The 12,500-nt window shown below is 45.7% G+C and overlaps 1 protein-coding gene across 2 annotated transcripts in view; it reads right to left on the bottom strand.

The window, feature by feature from the left end:
* The window catches only part of macrod2 (mono-ADP ribosylhydrolase 2), a 403,152-nt gene that overhangs the window by 38,760 nt on the left and 351,892 nt on the right, over positions 1-12,500 (bottom strand). For both annotated transcript variants that reach the window (XM_079730230.1, XM_079730229.1), the window contains exon 9: positions 184-262. In XM_079730230.1, coding sequence (XP_079586356.1) covers positions 184-262 — 79 coding nt within the window. The remainder of the gene's footprint in view (positions 1-183; positions 263-12,500) is intronic.

Raw genomic sequence — 12,500 nt, forward strand, 5'->3', positions numbered from 1 at the left:
AGCACAACAGTGGGTGATCATATCGGCCACTAAATTAGGCCGAACAAGGTTACATTTGATTAGATTAGATCAAATTCTATTACATTCAGAAAGATATTGGACAGAACTTTATTAACACCGGAAGGGGATAATATGTTCTCCTCGAGCATTGATTATACGACAGTTAGAGTAGCAGACACTCACCTTGGAAGAGCTCGGCCATTTTCTCCTTGTAGATATCATAGTCGGTATCCAGGAAGACGCAGAATATAACTCTTGTTATCTGCACAGGGGAGACAAAAGAAGCAGAGGGTCTTGGTCATTAAACAGGAAGGAATCACACCTTACACATGGGAAATTACCCGACAAACAAACTAAATGGAGGGCGGCCAGAGATAGTGGTCTTCGATGGCAGAGCCGATTATTGCCAATATACTATTCAGGAAATCCAATTAGTTACCTTCCTGCCTAAGACCACTCAGACATGGGGTCTTAGTGGATATTAGAAGGCATTACAACGGTAACAACAACAACAACAACAACAACAGCAACAACAAAGAGAGAAAGTGACTCCCTCTGGTTTCCATTATTTTGCTTCAGTCGAAATATCGGTACAGGGCCAATATGAAAGTAGAACGACAGGATGGCTCTCTGGCCATGACACCTGACCATCCATTGTGTGTTTTTTCTGTGGAGGTGCACTTTTCTCTTTCGTTCGCTTTTTCTTTCAGTTGGTTTAAGCAAAAGTGTTCAGTGCCGAAGGCATGAGGCAGGCATCTGGTGGCATTTGAAATATTTGTAAACCTAATATGGACTATTTCTCGGGCAATGAAGGATAGTATGCACCACCAACTGTGTCATACCGGTTTTAAAAGACCACCACCACGATTATACCACTAAAGTCTACCCAGCTCGCCTCCATTTCTCTTATTTTCAGAAATGGAGTTTTTTTTTTTTTGTTATTTTTGTAACCATCTCCGAACCTTTAAAAACAAAATATATGTTACACTACTTTAATTGCAATGAATTATGCCAAACAGCAACTCTGATAAGTAGTTTGAGTGGGCATGTGTATTTAGGATTTTGAGTTTATTTTCTCCTTGATAAAGGTTCTGTTTTCACTGGAAATGGAACAGTTAAAGGACTCACCAAACATCAATTTGGAAAAAATACATTTTGTCCAGTCTTTTGGTTGTTGTTGTGACGCCTATGATCCTTTTCAGGAGAACGCTATATGATATGTAGCATAATCAGAAAGAAACAGCAAGCAAAGTTGTTCGAATAATTCATGCATGACTTCATGCCGAATCGCAGCATATACTGCAGTATTCCAATAAATAATTGTCTTCTCATTATTGTTACAGCTCACTGACCCTGCCAGTAGCAAAAAGAACTCTTACCAGACTTACAAAAGTATAACGCAGCCTTTGTAAGCCTTGTTTTCCTTCTATTACCCTTGTAGCGGTAGGTAAATGAACAAAAGGTTGGCTACGGGGCTGTCGAAGTCGACGGCCTAATTCTATCCGCCTACTTTCTCGGTTCAGTGCTGTTCAGGGTAGATATAATCGTATCATAAAAAACGGCAGCTTACCACCTATTTAACCATGGCCGTAATCACATTTAATGACCGGCTTAGAAATAAAACAATGGAAAAATGCAATATTTAAATTCAGAGTAATAATTTGAAGGGTTTGAGTACACGTCCCCTTGCTAACGATTATAGGTAGAAAATAAATCTGCGTATTTTTTGCCTCTTTACTTATATATTTAGCTCAGCAAAATCCAATAACCGTTCTCTCTGCTTCTTGGTGGATAGATTGAAAAATAAATCCCTTACTTAGTGAACTGAATACTTGAATGATTTCTGCCCTAATGCACAGCCAGTTGATAGAAGCGCATGAACTCCCCCATTCCAGGGTTCATGCAATGCTGCACCTATCAGTCTTACACGCCGGCATAAATAATGCAGAAAGGTCCCATGTATTCAATACCAAACCCTATTCTCCGCACACACATCATAGCATACACAGTATGCACTGTGCCGTCAAGGTAAACAGAACCGCACACCTTTGATCCTGCCTGGTTTTATGTTGATATATGAGAAAGTGATTTTGGCGATTGCTGTGGTAGCATGACTATTTTCAGCCACGATTTTGCAAATAGTTTAACTGGTTTTGAGAAAGGAACCACAGGTTTGAGGAGAACAAAAAAGGAGGTCATCAATCCTTTTTCCACTGTCTTTCACACCACTCTCCCTTCCCCTACCACCACCACCACCACTTCTCCCTTGTTCCAGCACAGAACTGGAGTGCCCAGTAATGGAGGGATTCAGCCATAGCGGAGGGAAAGGGAAGGGAGAGAGGTGGACGCATTGCACAGCATCACTGCAAATATTTGCTTACTTGGCTGTATAATGTTTTACACCAAAGACTTAACGGTGGCTGTAACTGCTGTAGATGCTCCAGAATTTTAGTGTGTTTAGAGGAGATTATAGGATCTTACTCCCCACTCTCTCGCATTAGACAAAGATCTGATCCTATAGACACATCCCCATTAATAGTTAATGATCTGTGCTTTGGAGTACAGTTAAAGGCTGTACTCCGGCGAGTAGCCCTTTTATTTCTGAAAATGTCTCGAAAGTGTTCATAAAACGCATTAAAGACACTTTTCTCTTGACCCCCTCGTCATAAAATAAAGAAGAGGCTTACTCACAACAGCTAACAACAAAAGATTGCTCAGTGATTATATCTGGATGCTAGAAGGGGGCGCGGCGGAAAGCAACTCTCCAGAAAATTCCATTACACTTTTATGGAGCCTCGCTCAACAACTCTCTCCACGCTGTGAAACAATATCCTGAGTCCAGGCCACGAAGCACAAGAGCCCGGACCCAGCGATACCACGATAAAGTTGACTATTTAATATTTCCATTCCTTTGCTGTTGTTTTTGATAGGAACAAAGGAAAACATTTCGGCAGCAATTCACCACAGCCCATTCAAAGCTGTGAGGGTCCACTACGATATCAGCACGGGTCTTCATACCCGGGGCGCGAGGCCTTTGAATATATTCCGCCCCTCGCTGAAACCATTCTCCCCGACGCACCGTTTGTAGATTTCCTCTGCTCAGTATTTGTGATTATGGAGGAAAAGGCTGTGAGATGCATTTATTCAATATGCAGCTTAATATCAGTATTCAGTTGGCTGATCCTCCTGAGCCTGTTGGCCTGTCAGCGCTGGGCGACGTGCGATGATTACTCGAGTGTTTGGTTCAAATGGATGCTTGCCTAGCAACAAGAACCCGCCATGCTGTAACTTAGGAGTCAGTCTCACCAATCATACTTTAGATTAATATCTTGAGTATGACCCCAGACGGGTTTAAATCTGGGCGAACGGGGCGTTTCACTTTCTTTCGCTTCATATTTGTTTTCGACTAATCATGATGCTGGAGATGGGATCTATAAGCCTGTAATTGGCAAACACGAACTCTGCCAGCAGCTGTAAACTATAATATGGTGTCTGTAAAGGTTCTCAAATCAACACTGTGCAGTCTAGCCACTGTAGAAATATACTTTTTAAATTCCTTTTGTGAAAGCCACTTCGTCCACTGTAGGACAGGTTTCAGTGCCCAGTGCCCTGGGCCCTGTCCCCCTAAAAGTGCCCTGTCCCCCTAAAAGTTCTGCTATAAACTAGTAGGACTGCAGGATCTGAAATGAGGAGTCAACAAAGAGACAAGGAGTCAACATAGCTTTGCAACTCTTTCGATTTTAAATGCGTCAACTATAGATATTTCAATACAAAATTCTTAAATACAAAAAGAGTTGCATTGTAACCATGTTTGGAGATCCAAGAACATAAAACGAGGTGAACCTCTTAGGGGTGTGAAAGAACCGAGTGTGCACTCTATGGAATGTTGGGAAAGTTAATGGAAGATTAATTAGAACACTGGGATCACTGCATGCATGCCAGCATGGTCATTATTCATCGCTGATTGGATGGCTGTTGCCAAAGGGGGGTTTGATTGGCTCTCCTGGTATCAAACAATGCAGAAGGTATGGGTGACAGTGCGACCGGGCTGGGCAATGTATACCGTCAAGCTGTTTATTTCCCTAACCGTGATGTACCATCGTTATAATATGTATTAAGTCTGTTGCCTTTATGAATTTTCTTTCTGAACGTTTTTGGTTGTAAACGTATCCTGCGTTGTATCCTACAACGTCGGGACAAGAGAAATGGGCTACACCACGCTGAAATATTACATACAAAACTCTGTTTTAATACCGTGAACATAATGGGAGAAGATAATGTCATTAACCCGCTAACTGATTTCGCAAGGCAAGGAACCGTGGCTTTGAACCCAATCACAGCCAGCGGGTAATTGTTTTTACTTTCAGATTTTTTTTTTATCTGATGTATTACTTATATAGACGATAATATCGCTCCGAAGGCATGTGTACGGCATGTCAATTCTTAGATATACATACACACATACACACAACGACAGGGGAATATATTCAGTCAGGTATACTGTACAATGGATGGCGATGGGGCTACACGGTAGAGAATCCTCCACATCCACTTGATTCATCAAGCCTCATCAATTCAGGGCCGATGCCTGTTAGTGCTAAATGAGCTCTGAATATACGATAGGACTGAAACTAATCAAAATGATAATGCCAGGGGTTCACCCTGACTACCTACGCCTCGGCATCTCATTTACATGTCACTCGAGATGCTAAGGAACAAGGTTTGAGAGACTCTCTCTCTCATTCTCTCTCTCTCTCTCTCTCTCTCTCTCATTCTCTCGTTCTCTTGTTCTCTCTCTCTCTCTCTCTCTCCCCCTCTCCCTCCCTCTCTCTCTCTCTCTCTCTCATTCTCTTGTTCTCTCTCTCTCTCCCTCTCTCTCTCTCATTCTCTTGTTCTCTCTCTCTCTCTCTCTCTCCCTCTCTCTCTCTTTCCCTCTCTCTCTCTCTCTCTCTCCCCCCTCTCTCTCCCTCCCTCTCTCTCTGCCTGTCACTTTGTCTTTTTAGCAGGCAGACAGACCCAACGGGTGTCAGACGTTTGTGCTGCATGATGATAAAACAATTGTCATCGTTTCATTCTGTATCCAACGCACTATTTTTTTATTGGTCATAAAAATGTGATTCATCACCTGTGTGTGCATAGGTGTGCGAATGTGCGTGCATGTGTGTGCGCGAGTGCGCGTGTGGCTCATGAGGCCAGCACCGGACTCACCAGGTGCCTTAGTTTCCCACTGACTGGCTAACAGATGAGCTGTCATAGCTGGCCAACCATGCCCATAATTACATCGGGGGCCATGCCAGCCCAATATGATGTGCCTGAGGCCTGGTGTGCTTGGGTGTGGGGAGACGTGTGGGTGTGTGTGGGTGGGGTGGGCAGACATACTACGCTACTCGCATTTCCTCCTTGATTCTGTCACAAACAATAATAGACACAGGGTGGCCCTAGCTTGTTTGTACCAGCTGGAGGTTTGACCCAAGAGAGAGAGAGAGAGAGAGAGAGAGAGAGAGAGAGAAAGAGAGAGAGAGAGAGAGAGAGAACAAGAGAATGAGAGAGAGAGAGAGAGAGAGAGAGAGAGAGAGAGAGAGAGAAAGAAAGAGAGAGAGAGAGAGAGAGAGAGAGAGAGAGAGAGAGAGAGAGAGAGAGAGAGAGAGAGAGAGAGAGAGAGATGTTGGGTGACTCTGGGCGTGAGTGAAGTGGTTCCCAGTTATTGTGTTGGGGGGTAAATGGATGGATGCATGAGGCTTACTGGTCACTTACTAAGAAATCGCTGGTAGACGCTGCGGACATGATTGGTGGAGATGATCGATTTCTCTGTGTGGACATTGAGACAAACACACACACACGCACACACACGGAAACACACACACACATACACACACACGCTCACACACACACACACACACACCCACAGACAAACACACACACATCTGTACACACACACACGCGCACACACACCTGCGGTATCCACGTGCACACACGCCCGGCTCCTCAATCACTCCACTCATCGCACAGTACAAATATAAACACCACCTCATACAACACATTATATTGTATATATAAATCACACCAAACAATGTTACAGCTTGTCAATTCCTCCTGACGGATGGAAAAATTCCCGCGAGATGGGAGAATATATGGAAGCATAAAGCAGAGGGGTCCGCGGGGCTCGTCAAACACCTAATCAGACGGGAACCGCCCGTCTCCTTTGTGGTCGGTTTCAGCCGCATCGGGTCAATGGGAGGCAGGTGGCTCATAGCCAGGCCTTATTACCGATATAATTACACACACATGTGCCCCCTCCATCGCCAGGAGGACACGCGACGCCGCGCACGGGGGAACAAGAATCAAAACCCTGAGCCCCTAAGTGTGACAGACAGCAAACCGAGCGAACCACGGACGTTCAGACAACAAAATGGATGCACCCCGCGCAAACCCCCCTAATCAATTACTACAGACTCTCCTTCGTGGGCGGGACAGCTCGGCAATCTGGTATCCCAGGGGGGGCTTCAGGGGATAGGGGCGGGCGACGATGACGGCGCCCAACCCAAAGTGACGGAGGGAGAGGGTGAGGGTGGGTCTCTGCACTGACAGCAGTTAGTGGCTGGACTGGTACCGGTCATTGATGGAGGGGTAAGGGGGGAGGGTTGGGCAAAGCCCCCCCCCCCCCGAGGGCCTCTCCAGTTTGACTTTGACTGACCCACACACACACACACACACACGCACACAGACACACACACACACGCGCACACACACAACCACAGCTCCGCCCCACAGTGAGAATTATCATTTCAAAGGCAGGCCCAGTAAAGGTTAGCCCTTTGAACAAAACGCCCATGCCTGGCGCCATCAAAGGAGAACCCTGACATTGGGCTTTTGGAAGGCATGGACGCCGCCACCGCCGCTTTGGGGAGAGGGAGAAAGTGCTGAACCGCCCTGATTCTTTTATTTATTTATTATCCAAAGCCGCTCCACATTGGATGCTTCGCTCCATCGAGATTAAGGGAAAAAGGAATATTCAATGGGGTTGGCTTAATATGGTAATGCAGAGCCGGGCTCTTGATAAATGCTTATGTACACATGTCAAGTGTACGAGGAGCTGATGCCATTCTGTGGCGTGTATTGACTGTGCTGGCGCAATAAATAATGAATGGTGAAAATGTTGAATATTTACAATAATGCCGCTCGGCTCGAGAAAAACAAAAAAAGGGACTAAAGAAACACAGGGGCGCCGAAAGTAATTCATCAGCAGTCTGTCTCGGTGCCTCTGTGTGTTTGCAAATTACAGCCGAACAACTTGTTCTTATTGTTGTGGTTAGGGCTTTATTGATGCACGGCGCGCTACAAACAAAACAGTATGTCAGGCTTGAGGAGTTTTGCATTTTAACACTCAATTTAAAGCGAGAAAATGCCGCCCCCTTAAAGCGAAGCCGATGCCGTCTGATTCTACCGCACATCGAGTTACCTCACCTGCTTCCAACGCTAACCTCCGGAAAACAGCGAAACCCAAACTCCATTCACTGACACTAATCCTATCGGAGACATGGTATTTTATTATGTTGCGAGACGTGAATGGTATAGATTCAAATCACATAGCAAAAAAACTCTGAATTACACAGATTTGTTTTTTAAACAACACATTTTCCTCTTTCTTCCGAGCAAATATAAACAACGTATAAAGGAAACCCTTTGAGAAGGTCTGACACTCCAGTTATTGTACGGTTTTCCTTGAGCGCAGAGGTTTCTTGCTGCACCGTACTCTATAAACCGACACAGGAGCTCACACTGCTGGCCCCGGCCTCAACTGACGGCCCCTAAACGGTTAACGACCACTCGCGGAAATGAAAATGTCTCTAAGACGCTACGGAAGCCTGCAAATTGTGGTGAGGAGTAGCCTTAGGAATCCCCGCGGGGGACATAGGGACGAAATCCACGGGTCTTTGTAGGCCCCGTACGCCCCAGAAGGGACCGGTAGTCAGCGTGTGACCGATAGCACAATAAGCTCTGGGTGACAAATGAGCCAATTTATATTGATAGTGAAATAATTAAAGTGGCGGGAAAGAGCCCAGTTCGTTACCACTGGGAATAGGGCGCATGTGGAATGGGAGAGGGGATATAGCCTAGATAGACTAAAGGCTAGCGTTACAGTGAATGGTACTGATGGGAGGAAGTTCAGTGGGGCTAGAGGTCAGGGGTCAATGATGAAGGGTAAGGATGGTGTGGTGGGGGGGGGTCGGTGATCCATCCTCGCCGCCCTTTGGGTCACACTCCTTAGAGTATACTGGTGGGGTGCTAATGATGCTGAATATGTGTGTGTGTGTGTGTGTGTGTGTGTGTGTGTGTGTGTGTTTGTGTGCGTGCGTGCGTGCGTGCGTGCATAGTGCTATCCAAATACTTGACATATATGAGAGGAGCACTCTTGGCAGCCAGTCTTATTTATGTAATAATTGAGTCACACATACATGCTGATTGCATTTGCGCATGTATGTGTGTGTGTGTGTGTTGGTGTGCGTGTGTGCATGACGTGTGTTTGCATAGTGTCATCTAAACACACAACATATATCAGATGAGCACTCTTTGAGGAAAGACTTACTCATATCCTCATTTAGTTATCCTCATAACCAGTTCCACTTTGAACAGAACTCGTGTGTGACACATGTACCTCTTCGTTTCAACGAGACGGTATTTGATGATGATTCAAATGATGCTTTAATCAGTCCCTGTGTTTAGCGTTCATCTTTCCCCTGTTGTGTCTTTAATCATTCGTCTTCCCCGTAGCGCTCCCAGAGACGTCAGAGATGGTGCTTCCAGGGACGCTATGGTGTTAAGGGGCCTACTGCCTCTAATCCGTCCACAGACCGCAGTGGTTTGCTCCGGTTAAACCTCCGGCAGAGGGGGACGGATGGATGCCATGTAGAAACGAGTCGGCCATTGTGTCCACTCGGCCTCCCTCTCTCCCTCACGGCTTGTCACATCCACTAAGCTTTCATTTTTCTCTCCCCCCCTGTCCTTCTCTTCTGTTGAGTCAATACATGCCCAGTGGCCGGGAACAGGGCCCGCGGTGCTGGCTCCCCGAGAGAGAGGGGGGGGGGAGGTTTGTGTGCGAGCAGCCAGGTAAGGACTCACTCAGAGCTAAACCTGTTATGTGCCCTTTCTGTTGATGAAGCCATTACACACTCCGTATTCGCTGTCAGGGTGAAACACAATTTCACTCCGGCACAGGGAAAATCCTTCTGGGTTGAAAAACTGTGCAGACCAAAAACCCAAATAAACAAGAACGTTAGGACAGAGTCTAAACCCGCCGACGAAAGAAGGAGAATCAAGGGGAAGAATGCTAAAGTTTGAGAAAAGAAAAGAAGCTACGATCCGTCCTCCTTTTAATTGTTCAATAAATCATACTTGATGCCTTGCTCCACAATATATGGGATTTGGAGTGGTCACTGATAGTGTCAGTGTCTGTGTGTGTGTGTGTGTGTGTGTGTGTGTGTGTGTGTGTGTGTGTGTGTGTGTGTGTGTGTGTGTGTGTGTGTGTGTGTGCGCATTTGCACACACTTGGCACAAACATCCACTCTATTCAAATGTTTGCCCCCCTGACAGCTGGGCCTGGGACGGTTTCCTGGGAAGAAATATGTCATCCATCCAGTGGCTCCCCCTGGCCTGCAGTATCATTGTGTAACAGCGCCAGATGAGGGAGAATCCAATCAACGGGTCCCACTGGTAATATTGCCCGGGCTGCATTCAAGCCCTGTCTGTCCTGGACGGTGGGAAAGAATCACAGCACCAGAATGACTCTGGCAGGCCAGGAAACGCAGCACAAAGACCTAGCCAGTCTCTTCCACACACACGCACGCACACGCACACACACACACACACACACACACACACACACACACACACACACACACACACACACACACACAGACGTTCAAGCGCAGACACACACACATGTTCACATTCATGCACACACACGTTCATGCCCACACATACACGCACACACAATCCCACACACAAGCAGATAGGGTAAAGACTGAGCCGGTGACACACACGCACACACACACACACACACACACACACACACACAAACACACACACAGACAAAGAAAAAGGGCCCGTACTATGCATCATGATATTGTGTTATATTCTTGTTATATTGTTATGCTATTCCATCCTGGAAAATCGCTCTGTAGCAATGTAGATCGGAAAGAATGTGTTCTCAAAAAACTCATCGGAATGCCTTTGCTCTCCACAGTGTCTTCCCCCATCTCCGGTTTTCTCCCTGGGCTGTGCCTGAAGGACCTCACTGAGCACAGAGTTCACATGTGCTGCAACCCCTTTGTTACCTTAGGGTGGTTTCTAAAAAGTGCCGACAAAGGCTGGCTTACGAGGCGTTTGAGGCAGAATCATACATTTGTTTCCCGCTCTCCTCTCATCCCCATTCTGTGTGATACTTGCCAATGAGCCCTTGATGAAAGGCTCCATTAAAGCCCTCTTTGCTTTCAAATCCCAACAGAAAGGCAATCAATTGAGCAGTGTTTGTGTCTCGTCTCCATTTTTTCCGAGATGGATTATTTTTACTTCTCACATCCACGTGCTGGAACACACTGGATGTCAGATGTGCCTATGAACGCACGTAAAGAGAGACAACCTCATAATCACCCACGCCAGATTGGTTTCAGTCTCCATTTCAGACGTCTAAGGTCGGTATTAAAAGTACAGAAAGGGGAAAGACGGAGTTAGCAAAGCGATGACTACTACAAGGGATGGCAGAACCACCCAATGGCAGTTCTCTTTAGCACCATTTTAACAAAACAAGCGTGTTCATGTCAAATTTGAAGAGCGATGCTTCAAACCACAGGATTTGGTATTTTGTGCGGAATAAAAGGCTAAATAAAGTATACAACCAGAGGCACTAGGAGAACTACCACTAACAGAATTACTCGCAACATCAAAACTGTCGCACTAACTTGCTACGAAAAACTCAGATCTTAAGTGTCTGAGAGTCTTGGAAAAGTCTTTAGAATTATGGGGCTTTGTGCAATGTGAACTGTAATGATCATTGAGGTTTTTTTTTTCTGAAGGGTTAGGTTTAAGCAAAAATAACAGATGTAAAATGGCAAAGAATTAAATTGGAGAAATTAACACAGAATCAGTGCTCATAGCAGTCCATGAAGTTATGCATTAAGTCAAATACACCCACATAGACATACAAGCTCCAACTGTTTCTCCAAGACACACAAAATCAATAGGGTACTTTTTAAGCATCCATATTTTATGGTATTAAAGTTTGAATTTTCATTTTGTTTCCATTTACTTTATTTTCTGTACAGACGCTAAGGAAGGTATGGAATAAAGAGACGGGTGAGCAGTTCTTTACATTACCTAACAGATTGCAAGGCAGCCTTGGAAGAAAGCCAGTGGCTGATTTGATTTTAATAATATAGTCTGTAATATAGCGATGCAAGGAAACAAATTGACCAGTTCATTCAGAATCACAACAGTGTCTCAACAAGGCAGACTGGAGGGTTGATTAAAAGGTGCACCACTGCATCAATGACAATCATTTTCCATTCAAGGTACACTTTGCCAACAAAGCTGAATGGAATCAAACTCTCAAATACAAGCATCCCCTTCAGACTACGGCTGTGTTACATAAAGCAACAGGTCCCAGTGAGTATCCAAACGAAACGGCGGGTTTTGCAACCGCTCATCTAAATAACAAACACAAAGTATTGACCACAGGCGTCTCCTCGGGGGAGAGGGTTTAACCCAGGGTTCGGTAGCAGGTTCCTTCTGAAGAGCACCCACCCCCCCACCACGGTCCACAAGGCGCCGGAGGAACGTGGAGGAGATGGTATCGCCCTGATATTAGTTCAGCCGAGCGAGCGGCACAAGAGATTCTCCCTGCTTTGCATGATCCCTCTCAGAGCGAGACGGTAATATATCTATATTAGTGTCAGGGTCCTCCTGCGTATTTGCCTCGCTGTGCCCCCCAGGGTAGAGCCACACGCCAGCCTGCGCTGGTCTCGGGCCACTTAGAGACGAGCAAGGGAGCCCTAGCAGGGCCGTTTGCACTGGAGAAACAATTTAGTTTAGGCTGATCAGGGCGCTCATGAGGGGAGAGAGGCAGGGGGAGGGAGGGAGGGAGGGGAGGGAGAGGAGCTGGCGGATTTTGTAATTTGTTGCTTTTTCCAAGAACAATCTGGAACAAAGTGCATTTAATAGTTTTCCCCCTGAGCGAAACAATAAATGAATTGTGAAAGTGAATGTAATTGCCGCCATAAATCGAAGGGGCGGCACGATGCTTAAACATGGAATCAAACTATTCTATACAATGCTATATATTTGTCGACCGATCGAGAAGAAACACTTGACATTTTACATATCATATAGGACGTTGCCTTAGTTACCGTTGTGTCACAGCCATCCAAAGCCCCGAATTTTTCCTTAGATAAACCGAGAAACGACGACATCGACTGAGAAAGAGTTGATCTCTTTGCCTGAACAAG

The sequence above is a fragment of the Pollachius pollachius genome (genome assembly GCF_949987615.1).
Source record: "Pollachius pollachius genome assembly, chromosome: 2".
Classification (NCBI taxonomy): Eukaryota; Metazoa; Chordata; class Actinopteri; order Gadiformes; family Gadidae; genus Pollachius; species Pollachius pollachius.